Source organism: Phalacrocorax aristotelis, chromosome 6 (assembly GCF_949628215.1).
Source record: "Phalacrocorax aristotelis chromosome 6, bGulAri2.1, whole genome shotgun sequence".
Lineage (NCBI taxonomy): Eukaryota > Metazoa > Chordata > Aves > Suliformes > Phalacrocoracidae > Phalacrocorax > Phalacrocorax aristotelis.
Window position 1 is genome coordinate 23,301,900 of NC_134281.1, and position 21,694 is coordinate 23,323,593.

A 21,694-nucleotide genomic window follows, 5' to 3' on the forward strand; every position below is an offset into this window, starting at 1 on the left:
AGAAGAGCATGTGTGTGTACATATGTGGTTAACATGCTGATGTGGGATTCAGGAGTCAGATTACATTGCTAACGGAAACTTCCTGTGTGCTTAAAACAGGTTACTTAGTCTTACTGTGTTTCTCATTTCTCCTACCCTCTTTTAAATAGAAATACCCCTTCACTTCTTGGGGATCCTATGAAAATAAGTACACTGCAACACTCAGTACCATTGCAAGCAAAGCAGATTGGTGCCTTATCGGGTAATATTTAGTGTCATCGGTCTCAAACCTAGCCCCCTCTTGGTCAAGTAAAAAAAGAAAAGCCAGGCATGGGACAAAGGTTCACGTGAAACCTGTCACCTCTGACACCTGAGACTAGAAAGGCTCTACAGAGGGATCAGGACAGGCTGGATTTATGATTTATGGACCACGGCCTATTGTATGAGATTCAACAAGGCTAAGTGCTGGGTCCTGCACTTGAGTCACAACAACCCCATGCAGCGCTACAGGCTTGAGAACAAATGGCTGGAAAGCCACCCAGCAGAAAAGGACCTGGGGGTGTTGGTTGACAGCAGCTGAACATGAGCCAACAGTGTGCTCAGGTGGCCAAGAAGGCCAATAGCATCCTGGCTTGTATCCGGAATAATGTGGCCAGCAGGACTAGTTATTGCCATCCTATACTCAATGCTGGTGAGGCCGCACCTGGAATACTGTGTTCAGTTTTGGGCCCGTCACTACAAGAAGGACAAGAAGGAGCACATCCAAAGGAGTGCAATGAAGCCGGTGAAAGGTCTGGAGAGCAGGTCCTGTGAGGAGCAGTTGAGGGAGCTGGGTTTGTTTAGTGTGGAGAAGAGTAGGCTGAGGGGAGTTGTAGTGAGGTGGTGGTCAGTCTCTTTTCCCAAGTAACTAGCAGTAGGATAAGAGGAAATAGCCTCAAGTTGCACCACGGGAGGTTTAGATTGGGTATTAGGAAAAATTTCTTCACCAAAAGGGTTGTCAAGCATTGGAACAGGCTGCCGAGGGAGGTGGTGGAGTCACCACCCCTGGAGGTATTTAGAAGACATGTAGACACGGTGCTTAGGGCCATGGTTTAGTGGTGGACTTGGCAGTGTTAGGTTTATGTTGGACTCCATAATCTTAAGGGTATTTTCCAACCTAAATGAGTCTGTGATAGCTTGAGAAGTTGTTTTATGCTACTCTAAGTGTATGTGAATGGTCATTTTTCATTGCTGTTTAACAGCAAAGGCAGGAACAAAACTAAACCCTGTGCTTGTTTCCTTTCTGTTATAGAAACAGGAGGTGTGTGGAAACCTGACGTTACAGCATCACATGCTTGAACCAGTGCAAAGGATTCCTCGTTATGAACTTCTCCTAAAGGACTATTTAAAGAAACTTCCAGAAGAGTCTCCAGACAGGAAAGATGCTGAAAGTACATGTAAACTCCTCTCTGTCTAATGAGCACAATAAAATCTTGGAGAGTTTTTTTCTTCACGTGTTCGGATACTTTCAACTAGGGCTATGGTAGAAATGGAGATTTGAATTAATCAAATTATCGCCAAACATAGCACAAAGGGATTTTGAATGCACTTAGGACCAGCTGAACATGCAGAACTGATTGTGTATATAACTGCTTATAAGCATTCCTTTTACTTTATGGAAAGAAAAAAATATAGTCCTTCCTTTTGCAACAGCAACTTTGTAGGAAAAACACTAATCGGGGAGGTGAAAAATAACCCAAGGTGCTACTAACAGATATAATCCAGAGAATGCTTAACTGTCGCTACCTTTATTGCAGAGTCACTGGAACTCATATCTACAGCAGCGAACCATTCGAATGCAGCCATCCGAAAGATGGTGAGTAGAAATTGCATAATGGAATTGTAATCTGACTGAAACACTTGGTTGAACCAATGGTCCCCCATTGCAATAGGCTCAGTTAAGTAGGCTGGGGAGAATTTTCAAATACAGTGAGTCAGGCTTTAAACATCATTGGATATCTGAGTTTCTGAGTTCTCTATATCATAAATGAGCCTGTTGTGGTTACCATGGGATTTTGGGGCCTAAATTTCACTTTCCTTGTTCCTAAGGACCCAGGGGATTGAGAAAGGAGGTCTTCATTAAAATTATTATTTGCCTTTCATTGAAAAACATTGAAAGTATTACAATTAGTTCCATTCATAAAGTGTCCTTGCAGATTTTCACACTATTTTTTCAGGCCTACAGGTCTTCACCAGACTGGAGGTTGTTTTGGTTTGATTTTGGCTCATCTTAAAGGCTCAGAGTGTGCATTTAGCGTGTGTCAGTAGCTTTGGTATACTATACTTCTAAAGCTGAACAGTCTGAGACCATGGAGATTCTGAATGTTAGCACGTACTTTACATACAGAACAGCTAGTGCATTACCATTAAAGTAAGTGGACTTTAGAGTTACAGATATTATCCCTTTTGTGTACCCAAGTGCCTCAGGAGCTTTTGTATCTAATAGATCTGAAATGCTCCATATCTGGCTTAACACTCACTGACCTTTTGTGGGTACAAGGTTCATGTCCCTTTCTGCATCAGACCCTTACTTCCTTCTCCTGGCCAGCAGGGACACCATGAGACCACGTTTCCTGTGGCTGCTATAGGGAAGTAACAAGCTGATGTCTGTGTATTTTCTGTATGTCTCCATGAAAACCAATTTCGAAACCATCTGTTTTTGTTCATGTCCAGTGTGTTCTCTTGATATATTTTGGTGGGAATTTTTCTGGTTTAGGGCCTTAAACAACCATTTTGCTAGGACTGTGTACAGTATCTCCACAGACAGCAGGAATATGAAGTCACCAGCTAGCTGCTTTCTTTCTTGTATGCTTTTTATGTTAGTACATAAAGAAAAGGTGGCTATAATAATTTTGCACCCCCTGATTATTGCTGATAAGAACCTGAACCCTCTAATTAGGGCTTCTTGTTGCCTTGAATTCTTCTGTAATTAATAGGGTTTGCCTGGGCAGAGTAAGAATTTCAGGTTTGACCTCATGGTTTCCCAACTCACATATCCCAGCAGAAGGTGCTGTGGGTGTGCTGCGGCAGTTGATGAGGGTTGGTGGGGAGCAGTGCAGTGTGAGGGCACCACTGTACTGCACATGCGCCTCTGTAGAGCCCCACGGGGTGGTGTGAATGGCTGTGCAAGGTCAGAGCCAAACTAAAAGATAAGCAAGGGCTGTAGCAATATCTCCAAAAGTTAGATTAGTGAAGGTTTGAATTAATTGTTAGCTGCTTCCTCCTGTTGTGGTATAGTAGAAGAAATAAATCGTGCTTCCAAAGCTGACTTTTTGTAGAAGTGTAGATGTCCCTCAGGTTTTGGATCTCCTCTTAGTGTTCTAGTTTCTGCTTTAAAAAAAAAAAAAAAAAGCTTGATAAGTTCACTGTTTCTTGTTTGTTTGTTTTTAAATTAGTGGGATCTCTTGCTCATCTCATTTGGTGGAAAAAATGTACTGCTTTTTGGGGCTTAGGTGATTTGCTTATTTGTTTTTAGTCCACAGCGCCCTGCCTTCCATTTTGTTTTGTAGTGTGTTTATTTTAATGGTTTGGGTTTGTTTGGGTTTCTTGGTAGAGTTTTTTGGGCATTCGTTTGTTTAATCATCAGACAGAACAATTGATTAGGACAGGAACTGGTGTGATCTATATTTGTGGTGAAAATTATCAAGTCAAATGGGGGTAAACAAAGTGTGTAAAGACCTGAAATTCCAGCTTAATCTATAGATAGGTAGAGGTATGATTTAGAGATGTGTTTGGGCATATATTTGGGTGTAATTGCATAGATCTCTGTGCTCACTTTCTAGCCATTTGCTGACAGTGCCATTTGGAGCACATCAGTCCAGCTTGTGGTTGAAAGCCAAACCATTCCAAATGCTGTAACTCAGTAGCAAGATTTACACACCTTTCCTATTTTGAATTGTTAAAGCTGCTGCAGTGCTTAATATAGCAGCTGCAAGTGGGTGAACGAGTTACCTTTATCAATTTGAATCCTGTGTAGATGGACTTTAATATCTTGATATGGGGTAGACGCTGAGTTTAATAAATTAAAACTTAGAAACAATTTGGTAACATACTAGTCTCCAGCCTGGCCATTGATTTTACTGGACCTGATGCCATTGCTTCCAAAGATACATATTTATTGTTGAATAAGAGTATCTAAAAATATCAAATAGATCGATCTCAAAATGTCATTAAAATACTACAATCCAAGTGTGACTCATGAGTGACTAATACAGAGTGAGGAAGACTACTGAAAAGTATGGAACAGTTATTCATTAATTTGTGAAAATGCAAAGCTATAGCAGAAGCGAAAGACTATTTTCTTTCCTACTTATTTACACTTACCACAGAAATTATTCTGTGGGTAATAGACCAAGTGGAATAATTTTTCTTAATTTAAATTGCTGGGGTTTTTGTACTTGCAGGAAAAGATGCACAAGCTTTTGGAAGTCTATGAGCGACTTGGTGGTGAAGAGGATATTGTTAACCCAGCCAATGAGCTCATTAAAGAAGGACACATTCAGAAACTTTCAGCAAAGAATGGCACAGCACAGGATAGGTATTTATTCCTGGTGAGTTTTTTTGTTGCTTTTATTTTCAGAATTGTGCTGTGAAATGGTACATTTCCATCTTCCTAATCTCAAATACAAAAAGCATTCACCAGCTGAGCCCAGCTACTCTCTCTCTGAGCAGCATTTTTCTCTTAATGAATTTTTCTTGAGGGTTTCCTTCCTTCTTCCACGCTTGTACCTTTGCCAATGGCTCATCAGGCCCAAAAGGGCCATCTCCCTCCTCAGAGGCTGTGTTTTTGTGAAGCACCCAAGGAGGTGCTTTTCCAGCTGTACCGCCTTGCTGCGTAAGATGGCCAGCTCTTGCTGACACTGAGAGAACAGCTCTTCTTTGCTTTCAAGGCGGTCAAATTGGTACCAGACAGAGCAAGAGAAGGGGGAAGTGACTGGCTGGCATGTTTCTATCTGTCCACTTCTTTCAAGTTATGATATGTGAGCCTAGCTTGCTCTTAAATCTCTTCCTGAGAACTGCATCTTAGAGTAAAACACTCCAGAGTCCTAAACTGTCAAAATGCAGGCTCTGTCCAGCATGTAATCCCTTAATGTAAAATCTTCCCTTGCTACAGTTTAACAGCATGGTGCTATACTGTGTGCCAAAACTGAGGCTGATAGGCCAGAAGTTCAGTGTTCGAGAGAAGATGGACATTGCAGGACTGCAGGTTTGCATCTCTTCTTTTCCCCAGTTTTAATGCTTACCCACTCGATAGCATCAGATCCCTTCTGAATCCAAAAGTATAACAATGTATATATGTAGATATATAATAAAATTCTAAAATCCAGCTTTAGAGCTTCTCTTTTTTTTTTTTTTTTTGAGTTATTATGAGGTAATCATCCAAAGGTGGCTAAGAAAATGGTGACTCTGTTCATCCTTTGATTGAAAGCCTTCTCTTGTCACGTAGGTGACACAGGAGCCTCCTTTCCCCCTTCTGCTGTAGGGGACTGGTTGTTGATACAGATTCAGAAGTTCTGTAGCTAGTCAAGTAATTGTGGAAACAATCCTTTGTTTTTTCTACCTCTGTACTGTATTCTGGGTGAACCTTTCAACTAAGTATTTCAAAGAATGAATATATTTATTTGTAAGTCATTAAAAATGATTGACAATGGAGTCTAGTAAGAAGCTGACCTTTCTTTTTACAGGTCCAAGAAATTGCCAAGCAAAACGTGGCTCATACATTTTCAATAACAGGAAAAAAGAGGTCGCTGGAACTACAAGCCAGGTATGGTGCTTGTTCTATCTTTCAAGGTTTGTGAATATTTATGTAGAAATTTATGATCTAGGGGATATGGCTGTGCTTTAACCAGGAGATAAGCATCAGAGATGCGTAACTTCCATAGGTAAGATAGTATGTTGGTCTAAGTCAGAGTGTGTGAAGCGCTATGCTGATTTGCTTTATTGAATGCTTACAGTGTTTATAGCTGTACTTGTAGGTTACACTGTATTCAAAGATTTTTTGGCATTTGTTTGGTAATAATTGAGGTCAATAATTATTAATAATGTTTATAAAATAGTGGATAGCAAAGCTAAAATCTTGATGGTATAAAGCTGTGAAGATGTGAATTGAATTTACTGAAAATATTGGAAGTAGAATTATGATGTTTTCAGTATTTTTCTTTTGTTTTAACAGGACAGAAGAGGAGAAGAGGGAATGGATTCAGGTTAATACAAAACTACTACGATAGGGTGGAAATCACCATGCAGTCAGCACCTTCTGTTTTTAAAATTATCTTTTGGGGGTTCTGAATGAATGTGGCTGTGTGAGGAAGCTGGGTAGTCCAATCTGGTGAAGCGGCTTATGAAGAAATGTGGAGCTGCAGTCAGGGTCCCACTGCTGACCCACTGTCTCCAGGCAGTGCGCAGGGGCTTCAAATGGATTCCCATTTCCTGCAGTCCTCAAGCCCAGTGAGAGAAGAGACTGAGGTGTCATAGCCTTGTATATTCTTGCAGTCTGATTTCTAGAGACACTGTCTGACAGCAGTCTTAGTTTTTAACTTAAGCAGTAGTGAGTTAACAACACCACTCAAAGTTACTAAGGTTTTTAGATTTCCATTTCATTTATGCAAGTGTGTTTTTCACTAAAATGATAATCCTGACCATCTTCCTATGAGCTAATTTTTTCAAGGCTCCTTTTGTGATGCTTCTTATCTTTGCTGGAATTTTTGTCTCAGGTCATTCAAGCAACAATTGAAAAGCACAAACAGAACAGTGAGACATTTAGAGCTTTCAATAGCTCTTTTTGTCAAGAGGATGAGCATCTTCCTGATTTCTCAGTAAGTATGAGGGCTTAATTCTCCTTCTTTGCTGTAACAGTTTTACCAACAGTTAAACTGGACTTAAACGGTTATGTTTCAAATAGTGTAGTCTTGTTCTTAATTTTACCATATTACGGTACGGTACAGTCAATGCCATTTCTCTGGCTCTCAAAAGTGTATCAGTCATAGTTACTCAACCACGCAGGTATGGAATAAATTACCCAGGATAATTCAGTGCAAGTGATCTATCAGTCATGTTTTCCAGACTAGTGGCTCATTTAGCACAACAGGTGTAATTCTTCAATGTTATGAGTAGTTGGCTGTCCAGAATGATATTTGTGTGCCTCAGAGATTTTGGTTCATTACCCTTCCCCAACTCCATAGAGTTGCATTTTGGGATTTTTTTTCCTTATTTTATTATTACTTTAACAGTTTTAGAGAGTAGAAAGGAAATTGATACATTCTAAAAGAATCTGAAAAATACTGTCTTACAGATAATAAATATATTTCAGAAAGAATACTCTTCAACTAAATATGCAAAATAGCATTGAAAGTTTGTTCTGCTTCTCTGCAACTGTAATGTATTACTCTATGCTGTGTTCACTACGAATTTTGTTTTTACACGAATCACAGAATGGTAGGGGTGTTGGAAGGGATCTCTGGAGATCATCTTGTCCAACCCCACTGCTGGAGCAGGTACACCTAGAGCAGGGGGCACAGGACCACATCCAGGCAGGTTTGGGATATTTCCAGAGAAGGAGACTCCACAACCTCTCTGGGCAACCTGTTCCACTGCTCTGTCACCCTCAAAGTAAAGAAGTTTTTCCTCATATTCAGGTGGGACTGCCTGTGTTCCAACTTGTGCCCATTGCCCCTTGTCCTGTCATTGGGCACTACTGAAGAATCCTGCCCTCTTGTCCTGACACTCACCCTTTAGATATTTGTAAGCATTGGTAGGAACCCCCCTCAGTCTTCTCTCCTCCAGGCTAAACAAACCCAGGCCTCTCACCCTTTCCTCATAAGAGAGATCCTCCAGTCCCCTGATCCTGATCATCTTGGTAGCTCTCTGCTGGACTCTGTCCAGTAGTTCCCTCTCTTTCCTGAACTGCGGAGCCCAGAACTGGACACAGTACTCCAGATGTGGCCTCACTAGGGCAGAGTAGAGGAGGAAGATAGCATCCCTCAACCTGCTGGCCACACTCCTTTGAATGCACCCCAGGATACCATCAGCCTTCTTGACCACAAGGGCACATTGCTGGCACATGTTCAACTTGCTGTCCACCAGCACTCCCAGGTCCTTCTCAGCACAGCTGCTTTCCAATAGGCCAACCCCCAACCTGTACCGGTACATGGGGTTGTTCCTCCCCACGTGCAGGACACTTCCTCTTGTTGAATTCCATGAGGTTCCCTTGGCCCAGCTCTCCAGCCTGTCCAGGTCTCGTTGGATGGCAGCACAGCCTTCTGGTGTATCAGCCACTCCTCCCAGCTTGGTATCATCAGCAAACTTCGTCCAGGTCATTGATGAAATTGATGAACAGGACTGGACAAAGTATTCACATGAGTATGATAACAATATCTCTTCATTCGACTTGAAAATGGTGGTGGTAACCTTAGCCACAGTCATTTGTTACAAGCTAATGAGGAGAGGGCCTGGGAGCAGGAAGTTTTTAGGGATTTCATACAGAGCTGCCTGTGTGTTGATGGTGTCAGTGGTCAAACAAGGTAGATCTTGGAGCACGGGGAGAGAAGGTCTATCTGCAGAGATTAAACTTGAGGATCTTTTTATCTTCTCCCCCTCTGCCCTCCTAAACTCTTTCTTTTCTTTTTGGTACCTAACCACTTTTGAAGCCTCTCCTTTCTCAGAACTGATTTAGTGACTTGATAATGCTGGATTTTTTTCTGACTGATTTCCCAAGGGGCTAAGGAGGGATGTTAGATATTCCTTTCATCCCAGCATTAATCAGACTGACAGTAGAGATCTTCACATACATCTGCAGGGTCTAGGATCCTGTTGCTGATAGCAGCCAGCAGTGAGCCATTTTCAGAATATGGCGTGGCTTGCTGATCATGATCATCAGCTAAAAATACTTGGAAAAAATTGGAAAATAATAAATTCATGCCTATATTTTTTAATTAACTCATGGCTGCCTTCAGAACCAGGATGCTCTGATGCAAAAAATATCTTTTACTACTAAGCAAACTAATAAGCACACCACTTTCTGTCCAGTTAAGACACAGTGTCTGTCCAGCTTCATTGTTATTATCTTGCTTTGTAAATTCCCTCTTCTATTTTGCTTCTGTGTTAATGGTGTAGCCACATGTTCATACTCTACTGGTTCATAAAAGTCAAGCAGAGCAGAAGTCTGGTTTATCTCCTGCTTGTGATACTAATGCAGTCTGCATCTTAATTTCTTTTATGCCAGAATGCTAACCTGCATTTTTAGGAGATTAGTTTATCTAGATAATCAGCCTTGAAAACTGATGTCATGGCTAAATGTGGCAGAAATTGCTGTAAGTTAAAAAGAGCTGAAGATAGTTCTGTGAGGAAAACTAGACAAATACTGAGAGTGTTTTAGTAGTAATATGCTGCTGTAGGCAGCATCCACCATATATATCTCATAATCTTTATGGAATATTGGGCAGCATGCTTTAGAGGAAAAAATTACAATAATCTTCCTTTTTTACTCTCATGAGTCAAGAAGTAGATATGCACTCATGGATTCTGGGCTGGATCTATACCAGCTACTAGAAATTGGACTCTGGTTCTAGTAAGCCTGAAGAAAACTAGCCAAATTGCTTTTCTCCCATCTTTGTCTATTCATTTGATATGTTACAATGCTTATGACTGATTTCAGTTGCATAACCAGTGCATGCCTTTGCATGCAATTCTGGCCATGCTTTTGTTTTTCCTGCTGACTTACATAAGCTCATACAAGCATTAAGGATTGATATTCAGCCTGTAATTTGCCTACAGAAGACTTGTGGTTTCTTGCAGGTGCAGAGATCTGACATTTGACCCAATTCTTAAGATCATGCCTGTGCAATAATCTACAGCAGTTAATAAACTCCCACCTGTCAGGAGGTGAATACTTAGAGCCATTGCCAGTCAGTCCCCTGCAGGGTGAATGTAGCAGTGGTCTTTTAAAGAAGTCGTTTCAGAAAGCTTCAGGGTGCCTTTGTGGCTTAGTTCCTTCAGAAAGAGGACACTAATTTCCCTGTTTTCCGTTTTCATCTGCAGCATTTCCAGGCTATGTGAAGGGTTTTTTTTTTAAAGCCATCTAAAAATGTTCCCAAGGAAAAGGACCCCTTTTACCACTGCTCGATCTCAGAAGAGTTGGTGGCTTGTGGTGTGGGGGAAGGACCCAGTATGTGCGTTATTAGAAGGCTGGCAAGGAAAAGTGCCACAGAGGGCTGAGCTTCTGTGGAAATGGCATCCCTAAGATATGAGAGTTCGGAGTGCTTCTGTTAGTTAGATTACGATTTTTAGATCCTGTTAAATCATCATTATTTTCTACCCCTGTTTCTGTTCCTCCCCCTATATTCGGGTAGTTCTGACAAGCGTGAATAACTCTTGGGAATAACTCCGTACCAAATCTTATATACTTTGAGTGGTAATGGTAACATAAGGGGAAGACGCCCTTTTGAAATCTTTTCTGGGTTAAGAGTAGAGGGTGTTTGATTTTTAGCACATTATTCCAAATAAATATTAAAAAGACGTGGGTATCCGGACAGGTAAGAGAAATTTACTCTTTTCCCTAAATTTTCGGGGGGTTTTCTTGATCCCTCCTTCAGATCCCATTTTCTCTCCACATTTTTCATTTCCTTTCCCAAGTCCTTTGTCACAGCACACAGATACCCTTTTACTAGGCAGAGGGATCTAAATACCTGGGTTGATTAGGATTCCAGTGGAAAGAAACCCCTTTCCACAGGACCGGGGAATAGATGATGTGAAGACCCTAGGGTTGCTGGGTTTTTTGCGGGCAGAAGTAGATGGCTAGAATCATAGAATCATTAAGGTTGGAAAAGACCTCTAGGATCATGGAGTCCAACCGTCAACCCAACACCACCATGCCTCCTAAACCATGCCCTGAAGTGCTATGTCTACATGTTTTTTGAACGACTCCAGGGACGGTGACTCAACCACCTCTCTGGGCAGCCTGTTCCAATGCCTGACCACTCTTCCAGTAAAGAAATTTTTCCTAATACCAAACCTAAACCTTCCCTGACGCAGCTTGAGGCCATTTCCTCTTGTCCTATCAACAGTAACTTGGGAGAACAGACCAACACCCACCTCTCTACAACCTCCTTTCAGGTAGTTGTAGAGAGCGATAAGGTCTCCCCTCAGCCTACTCTTCTCCACACTAAACAACCCCAGTTCCTTCAACCTCTCCAGACCCTTCACCAGCTTTGTTGCCCTTCTCTGGACACGCCCCAGCAACTCAATGTCCTTCTTGTAGTGAGGGGCCCAAAACTGCACACAGTATTCGAGGTGCGGCCTCACCAGTGCCAAGTACAGGGACACTATCACTTCCCTTGTCCTGCTGGCCACGCTATTCCTGATACAAGCAGGAATTGAGTACATGATGCTTCCCTTTAATTAAGTTGCTTTTCCTGAGGAAGTGATCTGGGGCCACACAGCCCTAGCCCCAGGGGATGCATTTGCTTCTTTGCTTGTCAAGAGTCGATTGATTGTATTAGTATATAAATAGATACAACTAGGTATCAGAATGAATAGCTCTTCAATTTGGCCACTTACTCAAAGCTACAGTTCAGGTTGATTCTAATAACAGAGATTAAACCTTTTTGCTTTCAAATGGGATGAAGCTAGAGTGCAAAAATGCACTGAAGATTTGGATAACCTTGAAATATGAGATGTCTAATTGGGAAAGGAAGAATGATCTATGGAAAAAAACAGAGAATTTATCATAGAGAATCTAATATTTTGAGAACCTTCTGTAAACTAGCAAATTCCTTGTAAATTAGCAACAGATGAGGTGGCTTTCCTTTTAGGATGTAGCCTATGATTTTTGGTGTACATAAGCTTGTCATTTTCCCTCTATATGTGAATATATACAGATGCCAGTTTGCATTTAAGAGATTAAGAAGTGTATTGCAATTAAGAAAAACTTAACTGAGTACTATTTGAATGGAGTAAATATTCTTCCTCTTCAGAATCCACTGACTACACAAAGCACCTGCTGGTTTGTCTTGCAGGGCTCAAATGGAGTGTTGTAATTCAAAACCTGCCCGTTTGCTTTCTGCAGTGCTTATGGGGGATAGGCACACGCTGCAGCGAAAAGCAGGCTTGGCAATGCAGTGCTGTCTGTCAAGTCACCCACTTCATAGTCAGTCCAGTATTTGAGGGTGGCTGAGTACATGTGCAATTAAAATATATTCTCAAGCAAAAAGTTGAGGGGTGAAAAGCACATGGTGCCATGTTTTCTTTTTCAATGTTTAATATATTTTAGGAAGAATGTCAATGTTGAAACTGGTCTGTGTCATTTTGTTTCTCTCAGATAGCAAGCACCAGCTCAGTGGAATCAATGCCAGGAGCAGATGGTGGTGGTGCATTTGGAGGGGTAAGTAATTTGGAGCTAATACTTTCAGTAGAGAGAGTTGAGATTTCTTCTGTAGCAGGAAAAAAAACTCAGAGGTACTTCAGTATATCAGTTTATATTCTGCTGTCCGTTGCTGCAGCTGTGCTGTCCTTAACTTCTTGGCTAAGTCACACCCATAGCTACTTGCAGGGTTTGTACCATCAGTGAATTTAAACCCTTCTGTTCCAGATACATGCTGCACATGTATGTGAACCTAGTTATGGGGAACCTAGCTGGAGGGAAGCTGATTGTTACATTTGTAGCATCAGGGTTTTTTTTTTTGTGGGGTTTTTTTTGTTTGTTTGCTTGTTTTTAAATTCTGATAGCGAGCTACACTGAATTCTTGGAGGAGGAGGGCAAAGAGAGACATTGAAACTTTGCTGGTTAATACTGTCACTTTGTGTAACTCAGGATTTCATCTCCGGAACCAAATTTTGATTAACACTTCTTTCTAGTGTGCTTTGCATGTTTCTGCCAATACAGAGGAGGGGATGATAGTACTTTCATACATCTCTGGCCTGTAAGGGATTGGCTGCTGCAAAAGCAAAATACACTTCTAAAGATATTTTTTATTTTGCTCGGTACAACATCTGCGACTGCTGCTGAGTCAAACCCAGAGTTTTTGAGTCCTTAATAAGATCAATTTTTTTAGCACTCTTATATCTTCCTTCTAAAATATCTTCTGAGATTAACAGATTTCAGGAAATACCTTAGGGTCAGCTGAGTTTGCTGAAGAAAGCCCCTACAAGAAGAAACTACAATGACAAAAAACAAACAAAACACCCACAACCTATCTGCCCAGACATACTATAAGATCATATGTATTAGCACGACCTTTTTGATAGCAAAGGAGACACTTAGCAGGCTCTTCTAGACCTCTGACCAAGCTTGTAACCTACTGGTAGAGTTTACAGAGTATCAATGAAAAGCTGTTAAACAAACTAGCAACCTGACTTACATAAAAAAGAGCATATTAAAAATAAGTCTTTGTAATTAGTGTACTCCTTGCTGTTATTGTTTTTTCACACTTCGTATTTTCCCTAGGCAATTTTTTATTTATTTGTAGTCTGTTTTGCGATTAGTGCCCCTGTTCCTTGAGTTACAAATGCTATATTGAGCTAGCTACTTAACAAAAAAGGTGCTTTATGTAGTATTTAAAAACAAGCACAGAAAAATTTATGTTGGTCTTAAGTTTCTTATGGAAATGTAAATTTTAGTTGTAATTAAATTTTAAAAATTATAGATCTTTTTAGTTGATTACAGCTAGTTGTCAGTGATTTGCATAGTATATCTTGACACATTAAGTAATTTTCATTAAGCTGTGTATTTAAAGAAAAAGTTAATTCCTGAGATCAAAGTAAAAATGGAGTTGATCAAAAACACACAGCTAAAAATATCCAAAACTGTATACTATTGACTCTGGGATCTCATTCTGCTGTCTTGTAGCAAACTGATAACATGAACGTGAGCAATTAATTCAGATGTCAGTTGCAGCTTTAGAAAATATTAATTTTTAATGATGATATTCCTTTAGAAACATCTCAGTGGATGCATGAGCAAGTACATTCTCTGCTTAACAGCTTCCACATACAAACCACTTAGTGGTAGTGGAGGTCAGCAAACTAACAACTTCTTCCTGCGGTTCTGCTGAGTCTCCTGAAGTGTCTGCTGTGTTTTTCTTCAGTGTTGCACATTAGCATAACCAGACAGTGAAACCTACTGCAGGAAGTATAATCTGCTTGCTGTACAGCATTGTGGTAACTGTTTGCTGCACTGCACTGCTAGCACAGTGTATGTTCAACCTTATGTGTACGTGAGGAAGGTACAAACCAGTGGAAGATTACCTTGCGTGTATGACATTGGCATATAGAGAAACAAGTTAAACAATTTTGCTGCATTACGAAGTACAAAATATATTATATAATTTAAATCAATTTCTCACATAGATTCAGCATTTCCAGAAGCACCTGCTGATGTTCTGCCCCATTGCGGGTGTTTCCAAATATGTAATTAGTAAATGGAAAATACACAGCTGTGTAAGCATAATGAGAAGAAAAATATTTAAAACCCCTTTGTTGCTCATGCATCTGCCCGTATAAGAGTCTCATTGGACTGTGTATATATTGTATGTACAGCACTGAGGCTTAATTTCTACCTACTGGCCCAGACAGAATGAAATATACAGCAAGTAATAAATAACAGAATAACAGTTTCCTGAGCCTGTTGGTTTTTTATTTTGCTATTCTTACCCTGGTTTCAGAAGCAAATGGAGGCTCACTAATGATGTGATATCTGCTTTCCTAAGGCCTTCACCTTGCACTAGACAGGAGTTGTACCTCTTGTTGGGGTGTACACTCCTTTTTCCACCAAAATCTTAAAGTTGGAGGAAACTGTCAAGATTTAGAAAGTTAAATGCAGCTGTAGAGTTAAAAGTAAATACGTGGTTAAAACAGCCCAGTCTGAAAGAAGCTATTGTAGATCCTGGCTCTGAACAGATTTTACAGAAGTGTTTTTGCTTGTCAGACTCACCAGCTTCAAAGCAGAACTGGGTACACCAAGAAAGATGAGAAATACAACAATTATTCAAGTGCATTAGTATCAAGATATTCCAGCTGAAGCTAGAGCAGCTTTGTATTAGCTTCCCTCTTAACACACAACAACAGTAAATTATGTAGCTTGTGTAATAAAGGACACAGTTGCAAACTGCTAACTGCAGGGTTGTTACATTTCTCTTTAATGATCACAGTTTGTGAATTGCAATGCATGTCAATGTTTTCTACAAAAGCCTCTCTGTTCAGATGGTGTATAGTCAAGAGTATGTGGCAGGTCAACTTCCTGAGCCATCTCTGGGTGGGGTGGGGGGACTGCCCATGCAGCAAAGTCTCATGGTTTTCACAGAGATGGAAAGCAAAGGGCTTCTTAATTCTTTCCCAGTGTCAGCAGTTAAATAACATATTGAATGATTCTTTCTTCTATAATTGTTCATTGGAATTTACCAAGTTGTAAAGAAAATAAATTTTCATTTTTATTATCTTTTCTACAGCTGCAATGTTTCAAACTCTTGTGTTCTCACTGTATTCTCATAATGTTGAGAAAATGCTGTGAAACATTGCTGGTATTTGTCAAACACTTAAAGACCTCTTTATACAGGGACTTTTTGATTAGTGAAGTTAGTATTAAATGCTTGCTGTATGCTACAACATAAGTTAAAATATAATAGCCTAAAATAAAAGCTCATGCATAACTGTCGTAACAAGTCTTGCCCAATATAATTCCCTTTCTGCTTTCTTTCCTTTGTCAAATATATGGGTTATGTATTTCTGAAAGTGAACACTGTCCAGATTGTTTCACATTGAGGAGGAAGTCAAATATGAGATCCATTAGAGGAAGTATTCAAATTGAGTCTTATCTATGCTTTAGAAACATGCATGTGGGTGATAATGGATATTTCTGTTGAAGTACAAATCTAACCATTTTCCACATGATGTAGTCCATTGAATTCATGTTAGAGGAACTTCAGCATTTTTTCTATGCAGGCATGTGTAGGTATTGATTGAAAGCCAAAAACTGGTTTGTTTAGCATTTGTCAGGATTATTTTCCAGTCACAGCTCACAAGGCTAAATGGTGCCTTCATTTATGCTCTTGCCATTCCAGTAACACTGGTGAAATTGTAGTTAACATAAGAATCTAAAGGCTTGTTATGCTATATGCAAATATTAACTATTAAGAGAAAAAATAAGGATGATCAGTGAGGAAATGCTCTGATCTAACAACTTAAGCGGAATCCATCCCTAGCCAGAGGAAGGAAAATCAGTCTTCGGAAATTAAATAGCATTAGCATCAAAATCAGAGTGAGAAACAGCTGACACTAACCAATATATGTTATACAAATTTAAAAGTTACTCTGTAGATTGCTGCTGATCAGTAAAAGCTTTTCAAATCGCCTTAATTATATGCCTTACTTGGAGGGGTCTAATAGAGTCTGAAAGGAATGTTTTTGCCAATGATTCATCCAAGGCATTGTTCAGTTGTTGTAATTCATTGCCGTACTGGTTACATCTGGTTCTTCACAAGAAAACTGAAATACTGCACTCTGCTTATGTGTGGGAGAGGACTTGGATTTGCAGGCATTCTAGTTTGCTGAGCAATTAATATGTACACGTAAGGGGGTATAGTGATTTTCCTGAATGAATAAATCCGTATGACTGCTTCACCAAGCTGAATTGCAAAACATACTGTGTACTTGTATACAAGTTTGAAAGATTGCTATTGCAGCTATAGAAAAGATAATAAAAATGAAAAGATCCAGTCCAATTAGAAGTAATTAGTTGAGGTTTTGTTGTGTAATGCCATTACAAGGCAGGGTGGTTTCAACAGCTGTGCTGAAAGACAGTGTGCTTTCCTCTGTAACCAGGGATTGGAAGGCAGAGACTCAAGGAGGCTGAAAGATGGCAGAGTGGTGTCAGCTTATAAAATTTGGGTATGGGTGGTTTTTTTTTTAATTGACCCGAAAACCTGTATAGTGACTTCTGTAGTTTAGTCGTAACCACTAAGGTGAGACCTTACAGCAAATGGCAGAATTTCCCTAGTGCTAGTGATCCATGGGCAGCCTTTGCTAATTGTAATTGCTCCTGCCTTTTCTCCCACCCCCACATACCCACATCCTTTTTTTAAATAAAGGCTTTGAAGACAGGGAAATTGGTTGAGCCATTTGTTCTCTCTCAAGTGGACATAAGTTGTGACTTAGTATGCACTCCTTTAAAGGGAAGGGGGCCTTGACAAGGAGTCCAGAATCTGTGTAGCCTACAATGGGCCTGATCTTCACCTGGTTGATTTTCAGAAAAAATGTAAAATACCTCTGCTCTTCTGAATTGGAGGAAATGTTTCTTCTCCCAGTCGTTTGTTAAATGACTGTGTCAAGCAAATGAAAATGAAGAGAGTTATCAGACCTTTTCTCATGAAAGAGCTGTGCTGGAGGAACATGATGCAGCCACCTCCTTCAGGATGGGATCTGCAGGTAGATGCTGCCTGGCTGGGAGTGCTCCAGGTTTACCCCTATGGAGCTGCCGTTCCCTTGCACATAGCCATCCTGACTGGGAAGGAGGAATAGTATTTATTTCTTAAAAAAACTGGTCTACTTGAAGTTCTGTGTAAAGATCTATTTTTATGAACTGCACATTTTCATGTTAGTGCCAGTTTATCAGAAGATTGTACAATTAGGTTTATTTATACTGAGACTGAATGACTTTATGTACCAGCTTAGGTGCTTAGCTTAAGAGGCTAAACTTGCTTGGCTATCTAGACAGCAGATAGAAAGTGTCTTCTGCCAAGAGCAGTTGATACCAAGTCCCTGGTGTAGGTGTGCCTGTCTTCCTGAGGAGCTTTATGTTTCATCATGGGCTGGGAGGGAGCCTAAAGAAACTTCTAAATTAAGTATTTGAAGTTGGGTCGTGCAAAAATCCACTGCCAGCACCATTCAATTCTTCAGTCAAGCCATTTTTCACAAAATCTTCTCCTCTCCATGACCAGAAGATTTTACAACACACTCAAAAAGTCAACAACATTTACCTTAACCAAGTCATGTTGCAGCAGGGAGGAAGAGGTGAGCACCAGAAGGAAAGCTCTTCTGACAAGCCCACATTGCCAGTTTCTCTTCCTCCTCAACAACAGACCAGATGAGGTGGCTCAGTGGCTGTAAGGGCACAAGTGGGCAGATAGGTACTTGAAGAATTGGCTCGAACGATCTGAGATAATGAAATGCCACACCAGAAACACCCAATGGCTGAACTAGTCATCCAACCATAGGCCATTAGCAGAGTTGATGTGCATTCTTTTCTAAAATAGTGTGAAACCCAAAAAAGGTCTTTGTCAGTAGATCTCTATGAATTGTTTTGCAATCATTTTTTTTTTAAATCACATAATTGTACTTTTCATTTCAGAGTGATTCCTTTAGGAAACTTGCCAAATCCAAGCGCGACAAGGAGAAACAGGCTTGCAAGAGCTGCAGCGAAAGCTTTAATTCCATCACTAAAAGGCGGCACCACTGTAAGCAGTGTGGGGCTGTAAGTATCAGAATGCACTGAGCTTTCTAGTTTCTTCTGCTGAGACAGTTGAAGAGAATTTTTTTTTTTTTCAGTGCAGGAACTAAAAGATGTTCTGGTTCATGGCAGGTCATTGACAGTGCAGATCTTTCCACTTGCTTTACCTCCTGGGAATCAGGGGGAAAAAGAGCAAAACTGTGGTGCAAGGGGCTGTTTTAAAGGCAAATACAGCACCTCAGTGGATAAAAAGAAAGGTGGTGTCTTCTCTGGGGATTTGCATGTATCTGGGGAGGGGGTTGTCCCCTATATTTTGTTGGCAGAAACAGAATGGCCTTCTGACAGCCTGACTTCACACAGCAGCTCTTTCTAGGATGAACAGCTGAACATACAATATTAAAGATGGATGGGTTCTTCTTTCCCTAAAACAGGGTTATCAAGAATTGCTTGAGCCAAAGTGGTTTCCTCCTGCTTGAAAAGTCAAAAAAAATCAGTTCTGAGATTTAAGGCCGGGTTACTGAAGGCACTTAGGTACCCTTCCCCAGTGCCATTCACTGACAGCTTAAATATCAGGTTTTTTTCTGAAAATCACAGCCACGGCCAACATGAGATTGATTTCTGTAATATGACTTGAAACCTGCCTTCTGTGACTTAAGTTTCATGGTTCAGTGTTCCTAATGTAACTAGTACAGAATAATGTTATTTAAATACCTTTATTCATTTGAAGCGGAGATAAATTTTCAGCTGAAGAGAGACCTAAATGTATAGTTAAGATGTTTGAAGAAACTTCAGTTTCAGCAACTGAAATAACATTACTGTGGAGGAGACACATTTGCACCAGAATTGGGATTTTCAACCTTCTGGCTTTGTTTTTATTAGTAATTACTGAAATAAGGAAATGCATTTCTGGAGGCTTAAAACATTCCATTGCAAAACTCAGTATTATTAAAGAAATGAAATAATAATTTTCCCCTGTGGACAGAGAGATAAGAATTACATTATTAATAATGTATTGTTAAACAGTTCTTGATTATGCGATGTTTTGTGATGTGGCAATAGCATTCAAATTAAAGAAGTTAATTTGTCACAAGGAAAGACTATAATGTTTCTGAAAACGCTAGCTTGCTTTTGTTTATATAACTTGGCAGAATGGTGCTTCACTTAACACTTGCTGAATTAAGGCAGTTAATTACTATCTTAACATCTTTTTGTTATTAACATCTTGCAGTGAAGCATATAACATATACTTGTACCTGAAGGGCATTTGTGGTATATTATTGTACAGTAAATTCAGAATGGATGTCAAATCTGGCTGACTGCTCCTACCTTGCACCTCAGGGAACAGTTTCTCTCCTTCGAGCAGCTGTGCAACAGCAAGCGGTAGAGTCAGATTTTAGGTGTGAAAACAGGTTCCAGAGCTGCAGGTCCATCACTCTTCATGAGCGCTGGTTTCATGGGACTGATGTGTCATTATGTTCTCTGGACAGCTGAGGAAAGGAATCAAAAGTTGTTGATTTGGCATCAGACAAACAGATTTTAATGGATAATATATTGGATTATGTTCTTAAAATGGTCAGTGATTTTTTGATTCCTCAGTTCTGTCAGGCTGAACTGCTGAATTGACAAGGAAGCATCAGCTACCTTTATTCTGAAAATCAGTCCTTCCTAGACCGTTTTATGATTGGCATTAAAAAACACTAATTGCTTTGTCAACCTGAGCCCATTTTGACTCATAAAGGCTTCTAAGAAAAGAAAACCAAACTTGCATGATGTTAATCATAAAGTATTTGCCAAAAGGCGTATGTTTTCTATAATTAGGTATATTTGTACACAGCATGGGATCACAAAAATGTTAATTATTAATGGAGGTAAATAAAGTAAATATTATATCGGTCGCTCTATCCTACATTTACATTAGTTTTCCAGTTTTCACTTTAAAAACAACCATTCTGCAAGTCACTTTCTTTGGAGAAAGGTTGGAGAAGTTTTAACAATGGCTAATATTTCTGTTACAGGTGATCTGTGCAAAATGCTCTGAGTTTAAACCACTTGCAGATAATAGTCGTCATAATCGAGTGTGTAAAGAGTGTTTTCTGCAGTTACCAGCAAGCCCGTGCAGCCCTGGAGTGGAAGCAGTTGGAGAACAAAAGAAAAGAGTAGCTGCAGAGGTAGCGTATTTAGCTAAGAAACTTTTGGTGTGCTAGCTGCCCTTGTGAGCCTCTCTCTCTCTCTTTTTAAAAAATGTATTTATTTAAAACAAATATAGTTATCTTTTTTCCCCCACCATGATATTTGACCCTCTGGCCTATAATTTGTACTGAACGTGCATGCACGCTGAATGCTGTTTGTAAATGGTGAGTCTTCATTGTAGGGTGCTGACCAAACAGGAATGCACACAGATTTTGCAGCTAAGCTTCAGCTACAAAGTAACATAAAAAGAGGAAGAACTGGCTTCTTTTTCTTGTGGTGCATTTCCAATCTTGAGTTGTGCACAAGAACTATTGGCAAAACTTGGCAAAATATGATCTGTTTTTTCACTTTTAACTCCATATAGAAGATACTTTTGCAATACTTATTTCACATCCTTTCAAAATGTCATTGAAACAAATTTTTACTTAGTTGATTATGCAAAAGCATGGCATTCTTCTGAAAGACTATCTGGATTCACTGAAACTCTCAGCCTGCTAAAATTCAGGCTCTTTTCTCCAAGACATGACTTCCACAGATTATACTGTGTGAACTACTGCTTACAATTGCCGCAGATGTCACCAAGCATTATACCATGATAGCGGCACATCCTACCCTTACTTTTTACAAGAACAAGAAACATATTGGCACACTGATTTGTTTTATCCTCACCCACAACTGAACCTTCTCTTACCAATGCTTTTTTTAGACTACGAGCAGAGCTGTGAGTACCATTACATGCCACGCTTTTCATGGGCCACCTTGAAGCAAAGATTTTTATTTCTTTTACCTGTGTAATACAGCCAGAAGTCACTGTGTGTGTAAAAGAGGACATTCATCTCAATTGAAAGTGGGCCCACAGAGGCATCAGATTCTTGAAAGAGCCACTGACACACTGAGAACTTAACTTCATTGCAAATCACCCTTCCCCCTGTTATGCTGACCTACGCCATCCTGCTTTGAGCACTGCATGGAAAATTGGGGAACAATTGCAGCCTATACTGAAAAACATCTTACCTTGAAAAACATTTTTCTGGAAGCCACCTCTCAGAGCCA

The 21,694-nt window shown here is 40.0% G+C and overlaps 1 protein-coding gene across 3 annotated transcripts in view; it reads left to right on the forward strand.

The window, feature by feature from the left end:
- Nucleotides 1-21,694, forward strand: part of FGD3 (FYVE, RhoGEF and PH domain containing 3) — a 118,847-nt gene that overhangs the window by 80,750 nt on the left and 16,403 nt on the right. For all 3 annotated transcript variants that reach the window (XM_075096635.1, XM_075096636.1, XM_075096637.1), the window contains 10 exons: nt 1,271-1,409; nt 1,776-1,834; nt 4,422-4,568; nt 5,132-5,224; nt 5,703-5,782; nt 6,191-6,221; nt 6,732-6,833; nt 12,332-12,394; nt 18,353-18,475; nt 20,467-20,619. In XM_075096635.1, coding sequence (XP_074952736.1) covers nt 1,271-1,409; nt 1,776-1,834; nt 4,422-4,568; nt 5,132-5,224; nt 5,703-5,782; nt 6,191-6,221; nt 6,732-6,833; nt 12,332-12,394; nt 18,353-18,475; nt 20,467-20,619 — 990 coding nt within the window. The remainder of the gene's footprint in view (nt 1-1,270; nt 1,410-1,775; nt 1,835-4,421; nt 4,569-5,131; nt 5,225-5,702; nt 5,783-6,190; nt 6,222-6,731; nt 6,834-12,331; nt 12,395-18,352; nt 18,476-20,466; nt 20,620-21,694) is intronic.